This window comes from Leptodactylus fuscus, chromosome 1 (assembly GCF_031893055.1).
Source record: "Leptodactylus fuscus isolate aLepFus1 chromosome 1, aLepFus1.hap2, whole genome shotgun sequence".
NCBI classification, from domain to species: Eukaryota; Metazoa; Chordata; class Amphibia; order Anura; family Leptodactylidae; genus Leptodactylus; species Leptodactylus fuscus.
The window spans coordinates 369290860-369318815 of record NC_134265.1 but is presented as its reverse complement, the minus strand read 5'-3'; the positions used below and the strand labels follow the sequence as shown (position 1 = coordinate 369318815).

Here is a 27956-nt window from a genome sequence, read left to right as displayed (position 1 = left end):
CTGCACAGATAGGATTATACTGTATACCTCTGTAGGTTCCAGGGTCGTCCATCTAATTAACCATTTAGTGTCTCTTCATCTGTTGAGTCACTTCTGCTTTTAGCTCTGTTGTAGGCCATGACGTCCGAGATGCAGCACATAGTGGAGGGGGGGGGGGGGGGCTGACATAATCCACATGTCGTCCGTCTAAAGATGGTCGGATGGGTTTATTATTAGATTGTTTCCAGCCACTGACAAAAGGTGAGGATGGAGAAGAGCCTGACAGGGATGACGCACAGGGACGGAGCGGGCACGATCTACGGCCATCACAATGTTCATCTTAAAGGCTTCCATTGTCCACTACAAGTCAGTCTTGATGCTGGGGTGTATACATGTGACCCTACAAACAAAAATATTCCTAAAAAAATATTCTAATCACGATAGCCCTTAAGTAACTCCAATATAAACCTATGATGAGAAAAGTTTCCTTAAAGGGAATGGGACACCAAAAAAAAAAAAATAATAAATTTCTGCTTATTTTTAATGTTTAATTACAGGATTATTGTACTGTATTATTTCCAACTGTTAAGCTTCATCTGTATACTGAGCCATGTATACGCTGCACACTGACTATTTCTAGCTGTTAAGGATCTATGGTAACATTATCAAGGGTCCTTAAGCAATCGCAGTGACGCACAATACAGCTCTCCACTCCGACTACCGATCTGGTGGTAGCAGCCATCTTGGCAGGACATATCAAATGTTCTTTATGAGATTCAGCATAGCAGTGAGCGTGTTGCTGCTACTTAAGGACCTGGATGACGTCAAAGGTCCTTAAGCAATGCAGAAGCATAGGAGATGGTCGAGACTAGAATGGAGTGTCTAACAGTAGGTCCTCCCAACTGTGGCAGATCCAGTAGGTGGTGCTGTCTTGGCTCTGGGGAGTTAGCTGTGCTCTCCACATTTGATACCTTGTAACGTGTGATCATCGACGTGGATGGCGACGTCCCTTTCATCCCGCTGGATGGTGAGGAAACATCGCCGTATTCCTACACTTTGCATAATGCCAAGAAAAATATTGGAAGTCCGAAATCCACGTAAAAATAAAATTTTATTCTGGAACAATTTCACAATTGACATTCTGAATAACCACATGACGGGCTCAGCCCCCACATCGTACCTGAGGGAGTACCGTAAGCTATAGACGGGCGACAGGGTCAGGCTGCCCCCTACTGGTGCCAGATTGTGGGAGCTCGGTTAATAAGCTACGGGTACTAAGGCAACCCAGGGAAGGGAAAGGCTCACACACGGCAAAAACGCAATGACAACAAGCCACGGGGGTTCAGGGGCTCCATCCAGTGTGCACCCTTTAGATACTGACTGACAAGTCTCTCAGCCAATCAGAGCGCGCCAGACCCTCCTCCGCAAATGAAAGGCTTCAAGCTGCCCTTCGGACTAAATGGATCCCATCTAGTCCCTACAATCTTCATGGCTATAGGTTTTGAGAAGCAGAGCGGCACAGAAAGGGCGATTGTCCGTAATCCACCACCAACATCAGTCGAAGCCGTGCCAGTCGCTCTGCTCGGAGTCATACTCTGCCTCGGCCCCGATACACTTCACTCCCTCCAGCAGCATCGGAGTGCCGTGATGGCGGTCTGCAATGACAAGAGGAAGAAACGTGTGAGCACCGATGTCTGAAAGCAAACAGCAGATGGCAGGAATATGTCTTATGGCCAAGCCGGGCTGACTCGCATCTCAAGGTCAACTCGATGTGACATAAATCATATGACACTAAATACAAGCGTCAGCCCTGAGGGCGCGGCAACCATGTGTGAACACAGACAGATGGTAGTTACATGGAGCATACGTCTCACAACTACCAGAGTCCGGCACATCCCAGTGACAAGAGACCACTTACCCAGGACCCGCGCCTGGACCACTACCTTGAGAAGAGACTTATCGTTGGACTCGCTGGCCAGAATCATCTCCTCCTTTAAGACGCCTTCTTTATGAGCAGTGTACTCACATCTGATGTTGTGTCCTGTGTAAGGAGAACAGATAAGAAGTTATGTAGACCGGAGCGACAAAGCCCCGAGGAGAAAGTCAAGAGCAAACTTGTACTCGTGTAGAGACGTAGTAATGTGAACCTGGGCCGAAATCTTATCTGCAGTCATTGTAAAGTCATTGAGACACCTGACGTAGATAGGCCGAGCGTTAGGGATTGTCCACAGGACGCACGCAGTGACTAAAGTTTCCATAAATGTCAATTTAATAACTTAACTGGTTAATAGAAAAGCTAAAAAAGTCACAACAGCTGAATCCAGTCACCCAAGTGGAAGAAGGGGATCGTAGTGATCCCAAGACTGGAGGAACGGTCAGAAACCCCTCGTCTCCGGGACAGTCAGGATCGGGGAGAAGAGTGCTTGTAGAAATGTTATTTTTGAGCAATTTCCAAATAAGAAGAAAGAAGAATATATCAGTAATAAAGTCAATGTCTTGACTGAAAATAAAAACTAAAAAGTCAAAAAACCCTTTCTGGAAGTTCTGCAAAAGCAAAGAGTCCTAGAACTGCAGTGACTACATCTATGGCCGGCCAAGTCCTGTACAGTAACTACATCTATGGCCGGCCAAGTCCTGTACAGTAACTACATCTAGGGCCGGCTAGGTCCTGTACAGTGACTACATCTAGTGCCGGCCAAGTCCTGTACAGTAACTACATCTAGGGCCGGCTAGGTCCTGTACAGTGACTACATCTAGGGCCGGCTAGGTCCTGTACAGTGACTACATCTAGTGCCGGCCAAGTCCTGTACAGTGACTACATCTAGGGCCGGCTAGGTCCTGTACAGTGACTACATCTAGTGCCGGCCAAGTCCTGTACAGTGACTACATGTAGTGCCGGCCAAGTCCTGTACAGTGACTACATCTAGGGCCGGCTAGGTCCTGTACAGTGACTACATCTATTGCCGGCCAGGTCCTGTACAGTAACTACATCTAGGGCCGGCTAGGTCCTGTACAGTGACTACATCTAGGGCCGGCTAGGTCCTGTACAGTGACTACATCTAGGGCCGGCCAAGTCCTGTACAGTGACAACATCTATGGCCGGCCAAGTCCTGTACAGTAACTACATCTAGGGCCGGCCAGGTCCTGTACAGTGACTACATCTAGGGCCGGCTAGGTCCTGTACAGTGACTACATCTATTGCCGGCCAGGTCCTGTACAGTGACTACATCTAGAGCCGGCCAGGTCCTGTACAGTGACTACATCTAGAGCCGGCCAGGTCCTGTACAGTGACTACATCTAGAGCCGGCCAGGTCCTGTACAGTGACTACATCTAGGGCCGGCCAGGTCCTGTACAGTGACTACATCTAGGGCCGGCCAGGTCCTGTACAGTGACTACATCTAGGGCCGGCCAGGTCCTGTACAGTGACTACATCTATGACCGGCCAGGTCCTGTACAGTGACTACATCTAGGGCCGGCCAGGTCCAGTACAGTGACTACATCTAGGGCCGGCCAGGTCCAGTACAGTGACTACATCTAGGGCCGGCCAGGTCCCGTACAGTGACTACATCTATGGCCGGCCAGGTCCCGTACAGTGACTACATCTATGGCCGGCCAGGTCCTGTACAGTGATTACATCTAGCGCCGGCAAAGTCCTGTACAGTGACTACATCTACGGCCAGCCAGGTCCCGTACAGTGACTATATCTAGGATCGATAGGTCTTGTACCTGTGCCTGATAAATCCCTGTCTTGAGTCCGGTCTTCTCAGTACACTGTTCCTTTAAGCTGCGGAGATATTCTGGTATTTTTACATTCTCCATCCATCCGCCCATGTCTGCTGTTTTGTGCAGTAAATCCGCCTCATTCATCTGCTGATAAGACAATCTGCTCTCTAGAATAGCTGCTGGGCTGGGAGACAACAAACCCGTCTATGTACAGACAGGAGAACAGCCGAAATAATTCAGCAAAAGGGTGGCGGGGGTGGGGACAGCCCGGGGTAGAAGTACCAGGGGAGGCTGTATGCCAGACATCCTAATATGTATAGGTAACGTATACCCTGCACTATAAGGCAGACTCCCACCCCCCACCATTAGTCATCTCACTGCATCTGCTGGGTCAGGACTCCTCCGGCACAGACGCTCCTCATTTACTGTATCATTAATTGCTTAATTGGAAAGAGCAAAAACAGATCCCAGAAAGTCTGTCCTATCCTAGTAACATTACTGAGATGCAGTTTCTATTCTGTATTACTGCACAATCTCATACAGCGGGGGTCCCTGGAGACCCCATTACAGAACAGAGAGTTCAGGAGTTTCCACTACACTAGGATATAGTGGGTAGGTGGGTGGATAGGAGCGCTGCTCTGAAGAGGGATGTGTGAGGTCCTAGAGGTTGCCCCCGTATGATGGGAATACCCTCCGTCACCCCTACATGAAGCAGACAGACCCCGCCTCTTATTATGGACTATATGGTCCTTGACTCCTACAGTTCAGAGACAAAAATCTGAAAACCATTGAGCTAATAAGAGAACTGAAACCTAAAGCATCCGATGTCCGCCCTGTCTCCAGCCCCCTAACTCAATTACCTTCCCATTTACGAGGACTCTTCGCAACCTCATTAGGAGGATAAAGCATCGGCCGGGGCTCCAGATCATTTCCCGAAACGTATGATGGGGTCTAGGGAGGGATCCATTACCAATTACAGCTCATTATGGAGACCTGCAGAGCATCACAACGCTTCGCGGTAGAGCGCCCCCTGCAGTAACATGCCTATACCATGGTCGGATTATTCCAGATTGACTGACAAGGCCAGTGACTGTCTGTAGGGACGAGCAGGGCACCCCATCCCCCACCTCCCAAGTCCATCCATGTCTCAGAAGGGACCACTGTGTGCTCTATAATGTGGCCCGATGTAGATCCTTCCATAGTACTAGGAATGAATGCAGCGTCACCTGGAGCCATGACATGGGGAGGGATCCTCTATCCAGGACATACACTATGTTCTCGGCTTCACACTCCGTGCTGAGAGAGCGGTGACATTTATGGAAGGATCGTTCAGTAGAACAGTTCCCCCGTCATCCGGAGTGAGAGCCATCACGTATAAATGCCACTAGTCCGCCTCGTACATTAAGCTGTCATATTTCCCCGTCATCTCCAGCGATTCAACGGCTGACAAAGAAACGGATCATCCCCGAGAGCAAGAAGAGGACGAGCGAATCACATCAAGATGTACGACAACTCTCATCCTCCGGCACAGGCCGCACGTACCGCTGTCACACAAGGCTTGTGTATGAGCACGAATATGGAGAGACAACACACTTCCCTATGTGATGGGCACAAGCGCCATATGTAAGAAGAGAACAGGGAGGAGATGCAGGAATATATACGGGGTCATTAGAGAAGGGGGTAGGAAGTTTTTACAGAAAACCCCCACTGAGCTCTGAACTTGCATCTGCACAAGCGCTGTAGATCAGAGGACAATAGGTGTATCCTACAAAGCAGCTTCTCCCAATGCCCTGCTTATAGCGCCATGCCCTCCTCCTGCTTGTGCAGCTGCAGGTTCAGAGCTTGGTGGGCGCCCTCTGTAATGTAATACCCCCCTACAAAGCAGCTTCTCTCAGTGCCCTGCTTATAGCGCCGTGTCCTCCTTCTGCTTGTGCAGCTGCAGATTCAGAGCTCAGTGGGCGCCCCCTGTAATGTAATACCCCCCCTACAATCCTGCAGCCGGAAATAGACAACACAATACACAACATTCATTGCCCATAGCACTAATGGTGTGAGCGCCGACATAAATTTGCAGAATATTCGGCGATGACTTGGTTACTCATTAAGCACTGGTGGCTTTTGCACAATTCCCACAATCGGACTTGTGTTTTGCTCCGGCACAGTATCGAGATTAATGCGGCAGCGGCTTCTTATGTCCTCCGGGGAATGAGGAGATTACAGCGAACACGTTCTAATCTGAGTGGCCTTCCCACAGTCATTTGTTGGTCACTTAAAGCCCAAATCTTCCTTAAAAGCAGCTCCACCTTCCTTAGATTGATTCACGCGAGATGTAATCTGCAAGCTTAACCCTCGGCATGCCAAAAAAGTGACACTGACAACTACTCAATACAGAGTTGGCAGGTTGTCAGTGCCCAGATCCTCCAGGCCAGAAGAATAACGTATAGGTGCTGCTAACACCACAGTAAATAACGCCAGGTCAGAGGAGAAGAGACACTAGTGATAGCCTGTATTACACTCTAGAGCTGCATTCACAACGCTACAGCTTCAGAGCAGAAATCTCCCAGGAGTCTCTGCCTGATCAGGGTATAGATACAGCTCTGGAGAGTCGCATTCAGGGCATGGTCACCTGTACGCTAAACATCGGCTCCCTACATTACACAAGCCCAGTTCAGCTGTTAACAGGGTGACTGACCACATGCCTGCTGACTGTTTCCAACAACAGTGGCCATATATTGTTCCCCCCTCACACTGAGCCTTGACAGGGAAGATCACAAATTGAAAATCATCCCTTTTAGATTTTCCATAAGACTATCCAGCTCACAGCAGTGTTGTTGTTACAGTGTGTCTGCACAGGCTATAGATAAAGTCTCAGAACGTTTAACCCTTAGAGGAGCCGCACATTGTTCTGGTCCGTGCAGATGACACATGACACAGTCAGCGGTATTATGTAAGTCTGGTGGGTAGTCAGTGACCGCTTGGCGTGGACCTACCTTCAGGCACTGCTGTGATGTTTGTCACTTTAAGGTTCAGGTTCGGGAGAGGAACTGCACAAATATTCCTTCCGAGTCGCTGCAGGGCAGGTAAGGTGAAGGTGATCTCATATTTGTGTAAGATCTTCAGGAAGCCGACCTGCAAGGAACCAGAGAAGGAGGAAGAAGTAGTTATATAAGCGGCCATATTATCAGGACAAGCTGAACCTACATCGTGTCCTCTCCGCCCTCCCACCAAAAAACTTATTATATAGTAATATTAGAGGTGTCAGATAGTAGAACACCAGGCCACCATTAGGAAGGGGCTGTGTGTGAACAAGGGCTGAACTAGAGAGAAGACAAGAACGCTGGCGGACATAGAGGGCGGGAGAATAGACGGGGTCAGACGCCTACACCCGGGGGACACCAATACAGCTGGAGATCAATACAGAAGTCTAGACTGGTTCGCCGCCCACCAAAACCGAGGCCGACGAGGGGAACCGAGACAGATATATCCAGAGCTGCGGCCACATGTCTGGTAGGGGTGCGGGAAACATGTCACATGTATGTAGTGGGGCGGTGAACATGTCACACGTATAGGACTGTGCAGTATGTAGTCACATATCTGTACCAGGTTCCAGGAAAATAAGGGTTAATAAGCAGAGGCGTCTGGCCAGTGTGAACACTATAAAGGGCTATTAGCAGAAAGAAAAGCAGCGAGCACCCGGCGGGGACATAATGTTACACCTCATGTGTGTTATTACACCTAAAAATACTGGGCAGGCAGTCAGCAATCAATAGGCATTTAGAAGGAAGCAAAGAGGTGCACGCGCTCGGCTCTGCTACATGTAATCACCTTCCATAATAAGATCATCAGCTCAGAACACGGCACAGCGAGAGGCCGAGCAGAGGAAACCAGCGGCCGCTCAGACATAGGAGCCGGAATACGTACCCCTGCAGAGATTGCTCCTGATACAGTGCAACAAACCTCCAGAATATAGACAGACTACAGCTGGCACAGTCAGGGCTGAGAGTCTCTGCTCACACTCTGTCTCTTGTACCTTCACTAAGTAGTTGCCGTCTTCTTGCTGACAAACCATCACCACCGAGTCATGCAGCTTCTCCTCAAAGTGCACATGGTTGTGAGCGCCCTCCTCCGAGAAGCCTGAAGCGAAGCGCACACCCGAAACCTTCGGCTTCGCACCTGTAGAGAGGGAAGAAAGAAATCAAAGAAGAGATGAGAAACCACAGAGGAGGAAGAGGCCGAAACAGAGACCCCAGATACATACAGAGGCCCCGAACTGTAAGGGGAAATGTGCTACAGGACATCATTATACTCTAGGGGGCAGTATTATAGTAGTTATATTCTTGTACATAGGAGTAGTATTATAGTAGTTATATTCTTGTACATAGGAGTAGTATTATAGTAGTTATATTCTTGTACATAGGAGGTAGTATTATAGTAGTTATATTCTTGTACATAGGAGTAGTATTATAGTAGTTATATTCTTGTACATAGGAGGTAGTATTATAGTAGTTATATTCTTGTACATAGGAGGTAGTATTATAGTAGTTATATTCTTGTACATAGGAGTAGTATTATAGTAGTTATATTCTTGTATATAGGAGCAGTATTATAGTAGTTATATTCTTGTACATAGGAGTAGTATTATAGTAGTTATATTCTTGTACATAGGAGTAGTATTATAGTAGTTATATTCTTGTACATAGGAGTAGTATTATAGTAGTTATATTCTTGTACATAGGAGTAGTATTATAGTAGTTATATTCTTGTACATAGGAGCAGTATTATAGTAGTTATATTCTTGTACATAGGAGGTAGTATTATAGTAGTTATATTCTTGTACATAGGAGTAGTATTATAGTAGTTATATTCTTGTACATAGGAGGTTGTATTATAGTAGTTATATTCTTGTACATAGGAGCAGTATTATAGTAGTTATATTCTTGTACATAGGAGCAGTATTATAGTAGTTATATTCTTGTACATAGGAGTAGTATTATAGTAGTTATATTCTTGTACATAGGAGTAGTATTATAGTAGTTATATTCTTGGAAGTATAATCTTGTCAAACCGAAGGTTCGATATAAGGGTCCGCGACTCACAGCTTGTAAAAACTTTTCTTTTTATTTCATCCTTTTAAAATTTCTGTTTGCCACCATAGGCTGAAGTATACATTTAAACACAAAAAAACATAGTGTAGACAAGGTAGACACTGGACATGGTGAGTTAAAAACCGCTAGAAAACTGACGCGTTTCGGGACTATTGAGGCGTCCCTTACTCATAGCGAAACTAGCCTGAACATTGTAAGCAGTGTGAACTTAATATACACTCTGAGATGACTAAAACTGGGAGGATCCAAAACCTTTCTACATCATCAGCTGATCATTTAACCCTTCCTGGCAAGTTTGTGGATCTCACTTAGTTTTGTTTTAAATAGAGACAAGGATAGAAGTAAAAAAAAAAAAAAAAAAAAAAAAAAAAAAACACTTGTTTATTCGAGATTATTCTGTTGCACGAGCATAAAAGAATAAATATCTCAACTCTAACTAAAGTTGATATCAAAAAGTTAGCTACTTTCAATACTAAACTGAAACAGATTACCGCAGTACCTCCCTCCATGTGAATTTAGTCCTACAAAGGTACAACAAGCCTGACCACTCCCAAGGTAATTAACTTGCAGAGTTGAGGGCTGAAATCTAGTCTAACAGGTAAACTGACATGTAACACTGTTTTCACTAACTTTAACCAAGCATCTAAGATAGACATCAGATTCGCTGATACAGATACCTTAATTCTCAAAACTTTTCAACACATCCCTTAACATATCTAAAAAAATTTTTTATACGTTTTTTATAAATGATATAAAATAAAACACGTTAATTTAATAAGGTTAGAGATGAAAAGTTTGTTAGTCAAAAAATAAAAGCCAGGTCTGACTTAGCATTCATACCCTCCGGTTGCCGACAGCCAAACCGGAGGATCCATAATGCTTCTTTTTTAAGTAAGATCTTTTTTTTATTGCCTCCTCTGATGTTATCATTGACTGTTTCAATTCCCCAGAAAGAGAAATTATCTATCTCTCCACCATGTTTACTCGAGAAATGTTTTGATGCACCAGAAATACCATCCGTACCCTGCTTCTTACTGTCTCTGATATGTTCGGCTATTCTTACCTTCAATGGCCTGGTGGTACTGCCTACATAGTCCATTCTACAAGCTGAACATTTGATGCAGTATACAGTATATCTGGTGGTGCAGTTAATGCTGGAATTAAACTTTACTTTGAAATTTGTTTTAAAACTGCTTAATTCTACCGTATTGTCAGTAAAGGGACAGCTCTTACATTTAGGTCTGCCACACCTAAACGATCCCTTTCTATCTGGTATTAAACTAATGTTGGGGGATTTTAAGAAACTAGGGGACAAATCATTCCCCAAAGATACACCTCTCCTAGGGACAAAGTGAAACCCATTTTTAAGGATTTTTTTAACTGTATCATCAAGCTCCAGGATAGGTAAATTGTTTTTGATTATTTTCTTTATTAAATTGAACTGTGGACTGTAATTTGTTGAGAACACTGTGGCGTGTTCTAGATTGGTATTAATTTCAGTTTTTTCCTCCAATAATTTTTCTCTATCCCTCGATTGTACTTTCTCAAATGCCTGATTCAATATTTTCTTAGAGTAACCTCTGCTTTGGAGTCTGTTGATTACCTCCTGACTTTCTTGTACAAAATCCTCCTCATGATTGCAAGCACGTTTTGCTCGGATTAATTCCCCCACGGGGATCCCTCTGATAGTAGCCGCCGGATGGCAGCTATCTGCCTTCAAAATAGCGTTACCAGCCGTAGGTTTGCGATATAATTTAGTGATAACCCTATTTGAGTCCACACACCCCCGCAATGTAATATCCAAAAAATTTATTGTAGAAAAACTATGTTGAAATGTAAAACCTAAACCATATTCATTTTTGTTCAAAAAAGAAATAAAATCCGGTATGGGCGCCACATCTCCGACCCACACTATGAGTAGGTCATCGATGTAGCGCCCATACCAGAAAACAGAATCAACAAACGGATTGGCAGGAGAGAAAATGAATTTCTCTTCCCAAAACGATAAAAATAAATTTGCAAGTGAAGGTGAGAAGGGGGCTCCCATAGGAGCCCCCTTAATCTGCAAATAAAAAGTGTCCAAAAAAACAAAATAATTGTGTGTTAATAAAAATGAAGTGATGGATAGAATATACTCACACATTGCTGGGGTGTATAGGCTATATTTATAAAGCTGGCAGGCTAAAGCATCGAGGGCATCCCCGTGGGGGATACTAGGATAAAGGGAGCTGACATCACAAGAAAGCCAGGACATATTTTCTTCCCAAATAAAGTTGTCAAATATTTTTAATATTTCTCGGCTGTCTTTAATATGACCCATGGTGCGGTAAACAAGAGGCTGAAGTATTTTGTCCAACCATGCCCCGGGCCTCTCATTAAGGGAATTACGTCCGGATATTATAGGACGTAACGGGACAGGTTTGATGTTTTTGTGGACTTTTGGGAGACCGTATATAGTTGGTATGGTAGGAGTAGGGTTAATAAGGTATTCACTATCCATTTTATCAAAGATCCCTAATGCCTCACCTTCTTTGATAAGGGTTTCTAAAGTTTTTTTATATGCTGTTGTTGGATCTTCCTTAAGTTTTAAATAGGTGTTATCATCATCAAGGATAGTATGACAGCCCTCCACATAATCTTTATAATCCATAACTATTGTCATCCCCCCCTTGTCAGCCCTCTTTATAATTAGGTTATGGGATTCTTTTAGTTTTTTAATGGCCTCTCTTTCTTTTCTAGTTAAGTTATTATTCCTTTTAGCTCTGCTTTTTTTGAGTTTATTTTCCAGCTCAACCAATTCCTCCTCCACCTTCTGTTGAAAGAGGTGGAAGCAAGGATTTCTGGTTTTTGTAGGGTAAAAATCTGGGTTTTTTCTATCAACACCCACATTGTCAATGGTTTTGATTGTCATATCATTTTCATAGTCTAAATCCACCAAACACTGTGCTGCTACATGATCTTTCAAAGTTGCATTTAATGGTAAGGAGTTTCTATGACAGATAATGTTATCAAAAGTGCTAGAAATCGATGTCTGTCTATCCGTGTCTTCAAAAAAATGTTTTTTTATTGTCAAAGTTCTGATAAACTTATTGATGTCCATTACTGTCTGAAACATATTGAATTGCCTAGTGGGAACAAAGTTCAGACCACGATCCAACAGTGTCAATTCAGCCTGTGAAAGATTGATTGAGGAGAGGTTCAACACACTGCACGTAGTGCTGGATTCCAGCTCTTCTGATTTAACTAATTCCGTGCCCTCATGGTGTAGCGGGGTCTTTTGTTTGTTTTTTCTTTTCCCTCGTCTGGTGACGATTCGTCCCCGTTTTTTGACCCAACTGACTGGCCGTGTTGTCTTCGTCTGCTTTTGTAGGACTCCATACTGTTGTTAAAACTTTCAAAGGTATCCCCTGAATCCCTTTCCATTGTTGAAAAGGAAATATCTGTTTGTTCCACTGAGCTGAATGAAACATTTCTCTTGTTTCTAGGTCGTGCACCCTTTTGGTTGTTTTGTTTCAAAATAGGTCTTGGGAATGGTGAAGATGTTTTAGGGGCTTTTTTATAAATATACCCCGAGGTATAATCTTGAACATCACGTTCAAACTTCTTTTTCTTGATCTCCATGATCTTGTTTTCAATGGTATCAAGTTTTTTGTTTAAATTATCTTCCCATTCCTTCAATTTATCTGTCATTTTGATCTTATCCAATTTTTCTTGCAATAGGCTTATTTCCTCCTTCACTTTGATGAATTTAGACTCTTCATGTTGTACGATGAGCTTCATCAATTTTAACGAACAATCACTTAAAATATTGTTCCACGATTTTAAGAATACTTCATCGTACATGAAAGTGGGCAGTTTATGTAATCTTAGTCCCCTTGGGATCATCTCCCTTTCTATATATTGGGTTAAGGTAATTTTATCCCAGAAAAGTTTGAGCTCTTGTATAAGTAATTTTTCTTTACTTCTTATCAGATCTTTAACGTCTTTTAATTCATCATTCATTATCCCGGCTGTATTGCCAAACACTGCTACAATTTTCTCACGTTTGGTGGCTATAGTACTGTCCATTTTAAATAGTAATATAATTTGATACAAAAATTACTATAAAAATTCACTTCTTTGGGGGCTTAAACTTTATAGAGTCAAAAAAATACAAAAAATACAAAAATAGAAAAAGATATAAAGTAGCTCACCCTTGTAGTCGTTCAAATGATGATTGTTGGTGCACGACCCTATTCTCCTTGACTCATTGGAGTAAATAAATGGAAGTATAATCTTGTCAAACCGAAGGTTCGATATAAGGGTCCGCGACTCACAGCTTGTAAAAACTTTTCTTTTTATTTCATCCTTTTAAAATTTCTGTTTGCCACCATAGGCTGAAGTATACATTTAAACACAAAAAAACATAGTGTAGACAAGGTAGACACTGGACATGGTGAGTTAAAAACCGCTAGAAAACTGACGCGTTTCGGGACTATTGAGGCGTCCCTTACTCATAGTGAAACTAGCCTGAACATTGTAAGCAGTGTGAACTTAATATACACTCTGAGATGACTAAAACTGGGAGGATCCAAAACCTTTCTACATCATCAGCTGATCATTTAACCCTTCCTGGCAAGTTTGTGGATCTCACTTAGTTTTGTTTTAAATAGAGACAAGGATAGAAGTAGTTATATTCTTGTACATAGGAGCAGTATTATAGTAGTTATATTCTTGTACATAGGAGTAGTATTATAGTAGTTATATTCTTGTACATAGGAGTAGTATTATAGTAGTTATATTCTTGTATATAGGAGGTAGTATTATAGTAGTTATATTCTTGTATATAGGAGTAGTATTATAGTAGTTATATTCTTGTACATAGGAGTAGTATTATAGTAGTTATATTCTTGTACATAGGAGTAGTATTATAGTAGTTATATTCTTGTACATAGGAGTAGTATTATAGTAGTTATATTCTTGCACACAGGAGCAGTATTATAGTAGTTATATTCTTGTACATAGGAGTAGTATTATAGTAGTGTACATAGGAGCAGTATTATAGTAGTTATATTCTTGTACATAGGAGTAGTATTATAGTAGTTATATTCTTGTACATAGGAGGTAGTATTATAGTAGTTATATTCTTGTACATAGGTGTAGTATTATAGTAGTTATATTCTTGTACATAGGAGTAGTATTATAGTAGTTATATTCTTGCACATAGGAGCAGTATTATAGTAGTTATATTCTTGTACATAGGAGTAGTATTATAGTAGTGTACATAGGAGGTAGTATTATAGTAGTTATATTCTTGTACATAGGAGCAGTATTATAGTAGTTATATTCTTGTACATAGGAGTAGTATTATAGTAGTTATATTCTTGTACATAGGAGGTAGTATTATAGTAGTTATATTCTTGTACATAGGAGTAGTATTATAGTAGTTATATTCTTGTACATAGGAGGCAGTATTATAGTAGTTATATTCTTGTACATAGGAGTAGTATTATAGTAGTTATAGTCTTGTACATAGGGGCAGTATTATAGTAGTTATATTCTTGTACATAGGAGTAGTATTATAGTAGTGTACATAGGAGGTAGTATTATAGTAGTTATATTCTTGTACATAGGAGGTAGTATTATAGTAGTTATATTCTTGTACATAGGAGTAGTATTATAGTAGTTATATTCTTGTATATAGGAGGTAGTATTATAGTAGTTATATTCTTGTATATAGGAGTAGTATTATAGTAGTTATATTCTTGTACATAGGAGTAGTATCATAGTAGTTATATTCTTGTACATAGGAGTAGTATTATAGTAGTTATATTCTTGTACATAGGAGTAGTATTATAGTAGTGTACATAGGAGCAGTATTATAGTAGTTATATTCTTGTACATAGGAGTAGTATTATAGTAGTTATATTCTTGTACATAGGAGGTAGTATTATAGTAGTTATATTCTTGCACACAGGAGCAGTATTATAGTAGTTATATTCTTGTACATAGGAGTAGTATTATAGTAGTTATATTCTTGCACACAGGAGCAGTATTATAGTAGTTATATTCTTGTACATAGGAGCAGTATTATAGTAGTTATATTCTTGTACATAGGAGTAGTATTATAGTAGTTATATTCTTGTACATAGGAGGTAGTATTATAGTAGTTATATTCTTGTACATAGGAGTAGTATTATAGTAGTGTACATAGGAGGCAGTATTATAGTAGTTATATTCTTGTACATAGGAGGTAGTATTATAGTAGTTATATTCTTGTACATAGGAGTAGTATTATAGTAGTGTACATAGGAGGCAGTATTATAGTAGTTATATTCTTGTACATAGGAGGTAGTATTATAGTAGTTATATTCTTGTACATAGGAGTAGTATTATAGTAGTTATATTCTTGTACATAGGAGGTAGTATTATAGTAGTTATATTCTTGTACATAGGAGTAGTATTATAGTAGTTATATTCTTGTACATAGGAGGCAGTATTATAGTAGTTATATTCTTGTACATAGGAGTAGTATTATAGTAGTTATATTCTTGTACATAGGAGGTAGTATTATAGTAGTTATATTCTTGTACATAGGAGTAGTATTATAGTAGTTATATACTTGTACATAGGAGGTAGTATTATAGTAGTTATATTCTTGTACATAGGTGTAGTATTATAGTAGTTATATTCTTGTACATAGGAGTAGTATTATAGTAGTTATATTCTTGCACATAGGAGCAGTATTATAGTAGTTATATTCTTGTACATAGGAGGTAGTATTATAGTAGTTATATTCTTGTACATAGGAGTAGTATTATAGTAGTTATATTCTTGCACATAGGAGCAGTATTATAGTAGTTATATTCTTGTACATAGGAGTAGTATTATAGTAGTGTACATAGGAGGTAGTATTATAGTAGTTATATTCTTGTACATAGGAGGTAGTATTATAGTAGTTATATTCTTGTACATAGGAGTAGTATTATAGTAGTTATATTCTTGTACATAGGAGGTAGTATTATAGTAGTTATATTCTTGTACATAGGAGTAGTATTATAGTAGTGTACATAGGAGGCAGTATTATAGTAGTTATATTCTTGTACATAGGAGTAGTATTATAGTAGTTATAGTCTTGTACATAGGGGCAGTATTATAGTAGTTATATTCTTGTACATAGGGGCAGTATTATAGTAGTTATATTCTTGTACATAGGAGTAGTATTATAGTAGTTATATTCTTGTACATAGGAGTAGTATTATAGTAGTTATATTCTTGTACATAGGAGGTAGTATTATAGTAGTTATATTCTTGTACATAGGAGTAGTATTATAGTAGTTATATTCTTGTACATAGGAGGTAGTATTATAGTAGTTATATTCTTGTATATAGGAGGTAGTATTATAGTAGTTATATTCTTGTACATAGAAGTAGTATTATAGTAGTTATATTCTTGTACATTCGGAGGTAGTATTATAGTAGTTATATTCTTGTACAGAGGAGTAGTATTATAGTAGTTATATTCTTGTACAGAGGAGTAGTATTATATTAGTTATATTCTTGTATATAGGAGCAGTATTATAGTAGTTATATTCTTGTATATAGGAGTAGTATTATAGTAGTTATATTCTTGTACATAGAAGTAGTATTATAGTAGTTATATTCTTGTACATTCGGAGGTAGTATTATAGTAGTTATATTCTTGTACAGAGGAGTAGTATTATAGTAGTTATATTCTTGTACAGAGGAGTAGTATTATAGTAGTTATATTCTTGTATATAGGAGCAGTATTATAGTAGTTATATTCTTGTATATAGGAGGTAGTATTATAGTAGTTATATTCTTAGATAAGAAAAATAAGCATATAGCTCACAACCTCCAGTTAGCTTGATAAGTCCTTATAATTCCTGGGTGCACGATCCTGGCCTCTGACTAAGGCACTTTGTAGTTGAAGCATATAGAAAAGGATAGTAGGATCCGCTCGACCAGGTAAGTTAAAAAATAACTTTTAATCCGACATGGTTAAAAAACACACAAAAGAAAATAGATGTGAAATGACAAAAAAGAAGAAAAATTCTTTTTTGTCATTTCACATCTATTTTCTTTTGTGTGTTTTTTAACCATGTCGGATTAAAAGTTATTTTTTAACTTACCTGGTCGAGCGGATCCTACTATCCTTTTCTATATAGTTATATTCTTGTACATAGGAGCAGTATTATAGTAGTTATATTCTTGTACATAGGAGCAGTATTATAGTAGTTATATTCTTGTACATAGGAGGTAGTATTATAGTAGTTATATTCCTGTACATAGGAGTAGTATTATAGTAGTTATATTCTTGTATATAGGAGTAGTATTATAGTAGTTATATTCTTGTACATAGGAGTAGTATTATAGTAGTTATATTCTTGTACATAGGAGTAGTATTATAGTAGTTATATTCCTGTACATAGGAGTAGTATTATAGTAGTTATATTCTTGTACATAGGAGTAGTATTATAGTAGTTATATTCTTGTACATAGGAGCAGTATTATAGTAGATATATTCTTGTATATAGGAGCAGTATTATAGTAGTTATATTCTTGTACATAGGAGGTAGTATTATAGTAGTTATATTCTTGTACATAGGAGTAGTATTATAGTAGTTATATTATTGTACATAGGAGCAGTATTATAGTAGTTATATTCTTGTACATAGGAGTAGTATTATAGTAGTTATATTCTTGTACATAGGAGCAGTATTATAGTAGTTATATTCTTGTACATAGGAGTAGTATTATAGTAGTTATATTCTTGTATATAGGAGGTAGTATTATAGTAGTTATATTCTTGTACATAGGAGCAGTATTATAGTAGTTATATTCTTGTACATAGGTGCTTGGAGGTGACAGGCATTTTGCATACTTTCGGAGGTATCTCCTCCCACCTATAGAGAATAGCCTTCCATCCTGAGGTATAATGGCAGGGACTATTATTACCCTCCACATGGATTCCTGCATGGCTAATGTTCTCTCTTTTCAGTAACTCTGCCCCCGGCGGTGTGCGCTGTGACACGTACACAACAAGGAGGGGGCGGGGGGGCTCTCCCAGCCATTGATCAGATGCCACCCAGGGTTCTCACACATTACAGTGGCTGCTAATACTAAGCTGACTGATCGGCCCTATTGATGCCAGTCACACAACCTTTCTACCAAATGCAGGATTGATGGGGCCCGAGACAATGGATAGCACTGGGGCGCCGTCACGTGTCATTATATCACATTTACATTCATCCACTTTCGTAGAAATGGGGGTAGGGGTTTCGGCACATCAAGTTCTGGGAGGAATTACTAACAACAAGCAAGTCTACAATACATGGAGCAGGAGACCAACTTACCTTTCTTAGCCGCAGCCATCTAGGATACCAGGCAAAATCTTCCAGTCCGTCAGAAATCAGTGCCCATTCTGGACCAGCGCCTGTACCTGCCCAACACAGAGCACACAATCATATCCTTGTCCTATACAAAGCTTCAGCAGACAGGCGATGTATTTGTGGTGTTATCTGCCCTGACCTGGGGCACATCGGGTGCTGTGGGATATAAGGACGCCCTGCCTGTGTCATCGCTTTGTATTTGTGGGTAACTTCAGGAAGGATGCGGCTACAGATCTCACACCCCCAGGATGTGCCCGTCATGGACGCCGCCGTTATATACAGCATGTGCAATAGTCTTTGTATCGGAAAACGAAAACCTTGTGGTTAAGCTGATGCAAGAGCCCGCGAGGAAGAAATAATAGATACAGGGCCCATACAGTCCACAACCTGGCGACATTACACAGCGACCCTCAGCCGTAACATTACAACCACCTGCCTAATGTTACAGGGGTCCCCTCACGCCAACTATATAGCTCTGCCCCACGTTAGACTACAATTGTTATTGTTTTTTTATACGAGTGACTGTGTCGGCCTATGATATAGGCAGGAGACACGGAAGAGGAGCGACCATGTCCCCAGCTGTACGATGGTCCGACAAACGAGTAAGCCCCCAGTGAACGGGTGACCAGATGGACTATTCACGTGTGTTTGTAACCTAATGAGAACCAGAACAACGGACTGCTAGAGACTTATGGAGATTGACAGACCACACTGACTATTATGGGGGTCCGTTGGGTCTTTTTAACTGTTTCCTTGTCAGGTGATTTAAGGTAGACAATGCGCCGGAGTCTCCAAACTTCCACGTGAACATAGCCTACCTCTAAATTTTGGGTCATTATTGGGTTACTTTTCCATCAATGGGAATATACAACATGATGAACTGCTGTAGGACAAGTATTTCTGTGCGTGCACCCCTAGATCGCCAAGTTCAGACTTTATAGAGTCTGACGTTCCATGTGGTCTTGTTTTTACGCCCATTGGGGGTTCAAATTTTTCTTGTAAAAGGACTCACGATAGCAAAAAAAAAAAGTTATACTCTCCCATGGAGACAAGTGGAGCACTGACGCGGGACCACCAATCATCAGAAGCTGCCGACCATAAGACAAGCCCTTGACGTGAGGTTGCCCCCACCAACCGCCCCATAAAAATGCAATTTTTGGCAAGCTTGCCCCCCTCCCCCAACAATCAAACAATCCGCTTAAAATTCGATGAGACCAAAGCAAATAGAATGAGGTACCCATGGACAAAGGTCTTCTTCTGAGGTGGAATATCCAATAAGGGACCTGCTGGAAGAGTTAGTCATGGGCTGGGGTCTACTGCCTGTCGTCTCCTCCCGAACCCCTAAGGACTGCGGCCTGTCATCCCGACACTGAGGACAACTCCAGGGCTTCAGGATAAGGTGTGACTCAGGACAATGTTATTGGGGTGTACAGGGAGAGTATCCCACGGGCTTTCTCTTCCTACATTCCAGGAGATTAGACGCCTCGGAGCTCAGTGTGTGTCAACCCCCTACCCATTTGCATTCCCCATTATCTCACGTAATACAAGATGTCTCAGAGGTCTCGGATTGAGCTCCGCATGGCTTTATTGCCGTTGTTGTATTAAACCCTGCAAATTGGATGAAAATCCTTTGAAATCACATTAAAGCAGTTCTGGATGGAGATGAAGCCTCCCCGCCGAGAGGAACAGTCCCCGCTCTTACCGTACCAAGTCAGCTCGGTTTCGGGTCTGAGATGAGGTGGTCACAAATAAATATTCCCATAGACACTGGACAAAAGCCACCCGGCTCCGTCAGGTTCAGAGACAACCTAAGGCTGTTACAGAATCTGTCCCAACATATCAGGAGTAGGGTTGAGCCGATCTTGAGATTTCAGGATCGATTTTAAAATCCGATTTCCGATCATTTTCCAGCCGATTTCGATCGTTAAATTTGCTCGATTGCCGATTGGGATCCGAACTTTTCCAATCCCGATCGCTCAACGCTAATCAGGAGAATTAAGACTTCAAGGAACCATCATAGGACACAGCGTCCGTATATAAACCTACGACCACCTCCAAAGTAGATCAGAACACAGCTTAATGTGTATGTGGGCCAACCGAATCTTGGGGGGGGGGGGGGGTGAAGCAGCCTCAGGCATGTCTACATCCATGAGATAATCCACTCCTCGTCTCCTCAGGCCTGTGTTTATCCCTCTCTCCCTCTGTTAATACACACACATTTGGCCCGGAGTGTCAACCATTAGGATTCACCCCAGATGGGACCGATCACTGCCTTGACTGCTCGGAGCGGGCTGAGCACTTATAGGCTGCATCTACACCTTCAGGTTTTTCTGTGCAGTTTTTGAAGCCAATACTAGGAATAGATTAAAAATTAGGGTTGAGCCCATCTTGAGATTTCAGGATCGTTTTGAAAATCTGATTTTCGATCATTTTCCAGCCGATCCTGATCATGAAATTTGCTCGATCGTCGATCGGGATCCGATCTTTCCCGCTCCCTCAACCCTATTAAAAATATAAGCAATATAGATTTCGCAGCTGTGGCTACATATCGAGTTTCATAGAAATTTAGGAACATAACTGGGTTCTGTTCCATCAGGGTAAGGCCCCTATATAGGACTGGTACACAACCAATTCTTATAAAGCGTTCCTCCTTTTCTTGGCCCGTTGTTCAATGGCCTTATAAGCAGCTTCTAACTCTCTCTTCGGGCTCGGCTCAGATCTTACCAAGGTCATCGGAGGGTCTTGTTGGACACTTGTGTCTCAGGGGGCAATAATGTCGCTATTTTGTGGTCTGTTACACTCTTGCATCATCATCACTTATGACAAGACATTAAATTATAACCTCCAATGCCGCGGCGCACCCTCGACTGGTGACGCACCCTTGACTGGCGACGTGGCGCACCCTCATAACTAATAGCCGTGAATGCAGTAGAGCACAAACTCAGCAGGGTTGGATGTCCATCCATGTTACCTTACAGGTTACCATCACCTTTATGGAGTGTGATGTAGCGGCACGTATAGCCCTCACCTGAAGTTTTTTGACAACACTTGTAGACATGATAAGTAGTGGCCCTACACATCTGAGGTTTCACAAGGGCCAATACCATACAATTATCTAATATGGACAGAGCTCCAACAGCCATGAGAGCCGTAGTCTGCACATCTATAAGATTGCTGCCTTAAAAAGCAGACACAGCCCCCTCAGTCTCACGATGAGACAGCAGAAAGTGGCAGATAACGCTCTCTCACATCCAGAGGGTAAGCGGTCACAGAACTGCCATCTCTTGCATCTAAAACATTGCACCGCAGGCTACAGCCAGGACTGGGGATGAAAGACTGGTCCGGAGGACGTTCACACCTCATCACCTCTCCATCTACCATATGTGGAGCTTCATTTACACATCGGAGTGTGAGTTAAGGGAAGCCAAAAGGTTCAAAGACCACAGACCCTTCCAATCCTGTTATCAGAAATGAGGAAAGACTGAGAAAAGACATCAGAAATCTAAGACTAAGGAGCTCCATTCTGGCTACCGATATAAGACGCACCATCTCCCACCTCATCATTATCTCCTAAAACACCTTATATTATGTGTGGCACACTGACCTATCCGCTGATGCCATGGCAGTCACTGGGGAGGGAACTTGTTACTTTCTGGTTTCATTTGTCTCACATACACCAAAGTTCTTCTGACGTTTTAACGCAAGACCCTCCCCGGGTCTCCCCTACATAAGAGCCTCCCCTACATAAGTGCCTCCCCAGGTCTCCCCTACATAAGGGTCTCCCCTACATAAGGGTCTCCCCTACATAAGGGCCTCCCCTACATAAGGGCCTCCCCTACATAAGGGCCTCCCCTACATAAGGGCCTCCCCGGGTCTCCCCTACATAAGGGCCTCCCCTACATGAGAGCCTCCCCGGGTCTCCCCTACATAAGGGCCTCCCCTACATGAGGGCCTCCCCGGGTCTCCCCTACATAAGGGTCTCCCCTACATAAGGGCCTCCCCTACATGAGAGCCTCCCCGGGTCTCCCCTACATAAGGGTCTCCCCTACATAAGGGCCTCCCCTACATGAGAGCCTCCCCGGGTCTCCCCTACATGAGAGCCTCCCCGGGTCTCCCCTACATGAGAGCCTCCCCGGGTCTCCCCTACATGAGAGCCTCCCCGGGTCTCCCCTACATGAGAGCCTCCCCGGGTCTCCCCTACATGAGAGCCTCCCCGGGTCTCCCCTACATGAGAGCCTCCCCGGGTCTCCCCTACATGAGAGCCTCCCCGGGTCTCCCCTACATGAGAGCCTCCCCGGGTCTCCCCTACATGAGAGCCTCCCCGGGTCTCCCCTACATGAGAGCCTCCCCGGGTCTCCCCTACATGAGAGCCTCCCCGGGTCTCCCCTACATGAGAGCCTCCCCGGGTCTCCCCTACATGAGAGCCTCCCCGGGTCTCCCCTACATGAGAGCCTCCCCGGGTCTCCCCTACATGAGAGCCTCCCCGGGTCTCCCCTACATGAGAGCCTCCCCGGGTCTCCCCTACATGAGAGCCTCCCCGGGTCTCCCCTACATGAGAGCCTCCCCGGGTCTCCCCTACATGAGAGCCTCCCCGGGTCTCCCCTACATGAGAGCCTCCCCGGGTCTCCCCTACATGAGAGCCTCCCCGGGTCTCCCCTACATGAGAGCCTCCCCGGGTCTCCCCTACATGAGAGCCTCCCCGGGTCTCCCCTACATGAGAGCCTCCCCGGGTCTCCCCTACATGAGAGCCTCCCCGGGTCTCCCCTACATGAGAGCCTCCCCGGGTCTCCCCTACATGAGAGCCTCCCCGGGTCTCCCCTACATGAGAGCCTCCCCGGGTCTCCCCTACATGAGAGCCTCCCCGGGTCTCCCCTACATGAGAGCCTCCCCGGGTCTCCCCTACATGAGAGCCTCCCCGGGTCTCCCCTACATGAGAGCCTCCCCGGGTCTCCCCTACATGAGAGCCTCCCCGGGTCTCCCCTACATGAGAGCCTCCCCGGGTCTCCCCTACATGAGAGCCTCCCCGGGTCTCCCCTACATGAGAGCCTCCCCGGGTCTCCCCTACATGAGAGCCTCCCCGGGTCTCCCCTACATGAGAGCCTCCCCGGGTCTCCCCTACATGAGAGCCTCCCCGGGTCTCCCCTACATGAGAGCCTCCCCGGGTCTCCCCTACATGAGAGCCTCCCCGGGTCTCCCCTACATGAGAGCCTCCCCGGGTCTCCCCTACATGAGAGCCTCCCCGGGTCTCCCCTACATGAGAGCCTCCCCGGGTCTCCCCTACAAAAGGAAAGAAAAACAAGAGATAAAAAAACGCCAACGCGTTTCAGAAACTACTGTTCCTTAGTCATGGCATCGTTTTTCTTTTCTTTTGTATGTCCTCTTTTTTACTATAATATGGAATAAAAATTAATTTTTTATGAAAAGAAAACCTCGGAGAGTTGCGGAGCTTTTTTCTATTCCTTCCTGCTTAAAGAGAAGACATTGCCATGGATCACACATAAGGATGAACAGCTCCCGCCAGCCCTTACCCTCTGTCTGCCCCGTGTGCATAGGCCAGAGTCAGGAGACCGCACTCCTTATATCACTGTGGTCTTGTGTCCCTATAGCTCTACTGTATATAGTACGGACAGAAAGCTATGAGAAGACCGGCACTCCCTGCACCACACACCACTATACTGCAAGGAGTCCCAGCCAATGCACGGAGCAGATTATACAGTCCTGTGTGCATGGGGCCCTTACACCACAGTGCACACAGCAGAAGGGTTCGTGGCTCATCTGCCTCAGTCTTCTGGGACTCTTAAAGGGATTCTACCACTAAAACACTTTTTTTTCTAGTTACCACGTCGGAATAGCCTTTAAAAAGGCTATTCGTCTCTTACCTGTAGAAGTGCTCTCCGCCGCGCCGTTCGTTCAAAATACCGGTTTGTACCGGTATGCTAATGAGTTCTCTCGCAGCAATGGGGGCGTCCCCATCGCAGGAGCAGCGATGGGGGCGTCCCCATTGCAGCTCGAAAACTCACTGCAGCGCCGCCTCTCCGGTCTTCGGTGTCCTCCCCTTGCCTCTTCAGCGTCTGTCGGACGCCTGCGCAGTATGCTCTCTGTTCGGCGAAGATTGCCGAACGTACTGCGCATGCGCGAAAGTTCGGTCCCCGCACTATGGCTGGGATCGCAATTTCGCGCATGCGCAGTACGTTCGGCAATCTTCGTCGAACAGAGCGTACTGCGCAGGCGTCCGACAGTACACTGAAGAAGCAAAGGGAGGACACCGAAGACCAGAGAGGCGGCGCTGTGGTCAGTTTTCGAGCTGCAATGGGGACGCCCCCATCGCTGCGAGAGAACTCATTAGCATACCGGTACAAACCGGTATTTTGAACGAACAGCGCGGCGGAGAGCACTTCTACAGGTAAGAGACGAATAGCCTTTTTAAAGGCTATTCCGACGTGGTAACTAGAAAAAAAAGTGTTTTAGTGGTAGAATCCCTTTAAGCTGCAACCAGCAACAATGGAAACATTTGCTTAATAAAAACAGTTTCCAAAAAACAATCCTGCACTGATCACAGACTCCCGAGTCCCACAACATGGAACAGGGTCAAAGTGTCCAACCTGGAGGAGACCACAAGGGAATCACAAGAGCAAAGAATCTCACACACCAATTATACAGAAACAATTACTACAAGGAGACCAGGCCCCAGGGTGCAAAGCGTCCGATCACCGCCATCCGGCAAATCACTACCACTGCGCTCTATGCGTATATCATCAGCTCCCAGGGGAAGTGACCTGTGATCGGGGTGATCTGTGTGATCTCATCGGCATTAGTAACAAATACAGACTGGGATAACACTATAGATATCCTGACAAGCCCAAGACAGGAGACAATGGGGCAGTATTATAGTAGTTATATTCTTGTACATAGGAGCAGTATTATAGTAGTTATATTTTTGTATATAGGAGTAGTATTATAGTAGTTATATTCTTGTACATAGGAGGTAGTATTATAGTAGTTATATTTTTGTATATAGGAGTAGTATTATAGTAGTTATATTCTTGTACATAGGAGGTAGTATTATAGTAGTTATATTTTTGTACATAGGAGTAGTATTATAGTAGTTATATTCTTGTACATAGGAGGTAGGATTATAGTAGTTATATTCTTGTACATAGGAGTTGTATTATAGTAGTTATATTCTTGTACATAGGAGTAGTATTATAGTAGTTATATTCTTGTACATAGGAGGTAGTATTATAGTAGTTATATTTTTGTACATAGGAGTAGTATTATAGTAGTTATATTCTTGTACATAGGAGGTAGTATTATAGTAGTTATATTTTTGTACATAGGAGTAGTATTATAGTAGTTATATTCTTGTACATAGGAGGTAGTATTATAGTAGTTATATTCTTGTACATAGGAGGTAGTATTATAGTAGTTATATTCTTGTACATAGGAGGTAGTATTATAGTAGTTATATTCTTGTACATAGGAGGTAGTATTATAGTAGTTATATTCTTGTACATAGGAGGTAGTATTATAGTAGTTATATTTTTGTATATAGGAGTAGTATTATAGTAGTTATATTCTTGTACATAGGAGGTAGTATTATAGTAGTTATATTCTTGTACATAGGAGTAGTATTATAGTAGTTATATTCTTGTACATAGGAGGTAGTATTATAGTAGTTATATTCTTGTACATAGGAGTAGTATTATAGTAGTTATATTCTTGTACATAGGAGGTAGTATTATAGTAGTTATATTCTTGTACATAGGAGTAGTATTATAGTAGTTATATTCTTGTACATAGGAGGTAGTATTATAGTAGTTATATTCTTGTACATAGGAGGTAGTATTATAGTAGTTATATTCTTGTACATAGGAGGTAGTATTATAGTAGTTATATTCTTGTACATAGGAGCAGTATTATAGTAGTTATATTCTTGTACATAGGAGTAATATTATAGTAGTTATATTCTTGTACATAGGAGGTAGTATTATAGTAGTTATATTCTTGTACATAGGAGGTAGTATTATAGTAGTTATATTCTTGTACATAGGAGTAGTATTATAGTAGTTATATTCTTGTACATAGGAGGTAGTATTATAGTAGTTATATTCTTGTACATAGGAGTAGTATTATAGTAGTTATATTCTTGTACATAGGAGGTAGTATTATAGTAGTTATATTCTTGTACATAGGAGTAGTATTATAGTAGTTATATTCTTGTACATAGGAGTAGTATTATAGTAGTTATATTCTTGTACATAGGAGGTAGTATTATAGTAGTTATATTCTTGTACATAGGAGGTAGTATTATAGTAGTTATATTCTTGTACATAGGAGTAGTATTATAGTAGTTATATTCTTGTACATAGGAATAGTATTATAGTAGTTATATTCTTGTACATAGGAGTAGTATTATAGTAGTTATATTCTTGTACATAGGAGGCAGTATTATAGTAGTTATATTCTTGTACATAGGAGGTAGTATTATAGTAGTTATATTCTTGTACATAGGAGTAGTATTATAGTAGTTATATTCTTGTACATAGGAGTAGTATTATAGTAGTTATATTCTTGTACATAGGAGGTAGTATTATAGCAGATATATTCCTCTATATACCAGACCTTATAGTAGTTATATACTGTATTATACTCTGCAGTCACTACTTTAGGGTCACACCTGTGTTGCGGTCACTATTTGTGGGGTCTGTACATCCTACTGCATCTCTGTGTCCCATTGCATTTTGTGTGTCCTGGATTTGTGGGGAGAAAAAAAAAAATAAATCAAAAAACGGAGCATAGTCCGCCCTGTGCACACAGCGCATTTGCAGGACTCCTCTCTCAGGTCTCCTTTGTACAGGTGTGAGCGGAGGTTTAGGATAGAAGTGATATATATATATATATATATATACACATACACACACACAGACCATACAATGCTATATAATATTAGGCGCCCCCATACTGCAGCCCTCACCCCCCATCTCTCCCTCACATGATCCCCCATTAGCACATATATATATTTTAACCCCTCTATCACCGCTCTACCTCCCCCATTACCCCTGGCGCCCCCTCCGGTCACTCCTCACGCCGGCTATAAACTTCTCCCACAGGGCAGCCCTTACACCCGCAGGCACACAGCACTGCTCCCCGGGGGGTCTGACTGGCAGCAGCCGCCATGTTCTCACCTGTGACAGGAGACAGCGGTGACAGGAGACAGCGGTGACAGGAGACAGCGGTGACGGCACGCGCAGCACTCCCCCCCCCCGCACTGCCCGTGTCTAGTCCCGGGCACAGACTGAACCTGTGAGGTACTGCTCAGTGCTCAGACGGCAACCGCCACTATAACCCCGCCCACCGCGCTCCCATTGGCTGCAACAAAAGCGCGGCTCCTCCCTCAGTTCATGCCCAGTATCAAGATTCATTGGTCAGTAAAAGCCACGCCTTCATCTTTTCCCTTCCTTAGTGATTGATGGGTGACGTCCCTTCTGTCATGTTATGATTGGCAAATGGTTGGCGACGAAAGGTAATACAATGAGGTAGGTAGTGGCCTGTGAGCGAAAGGACCAGGAGCGTACTATATAGGTGACAGTTATAATATATGTACTATATAGGTGACATGTATACTATATAGGTGACAGGTGTAATATATGTGTACTATATAGGTGGCAGCTATACTATATGTGTACTATATAGGTGACAGGTGCAGTATGTGTACTATATAGGTGACAGGTGCAGTATGTGTACTATATAGGTGAC

General features: G+C 42.7%; 1 protein-coding gene across 1 annotated transcript; it reads right to left on the bottom strand.

The window, feature by feature from the left end:
- Positions 1-1073: 1073 nt before the first annotated feature.
- On the bottom strand, positions 1074-27482 carry LOC142188570 (adipose-secreted signaling protein). Its single transcript, XM_075261864.1, has 6 exons — positions 27386-27482; positions 18165-18250; positions 7734-7876; positions 6694-6832; positions 1898-2020; positions 1074-1634 (listed from the first exon to the last, which is right to left on the bottom strand). The coding sequence occupies exons 2-6, from the start codon at positions 18181-18183 to the stop codon at positions 1534-1536; spliced, it is 525 nt and encodes a 174-aa protein (XP_075117965.1). The 5' UTR covers positions 18184-18250; positions 27386-27482; the 3' UTR covers positions 1074-1533.
- Between the last annotated feature and the right edge of the window lie 474 nt (positions 27483-27956).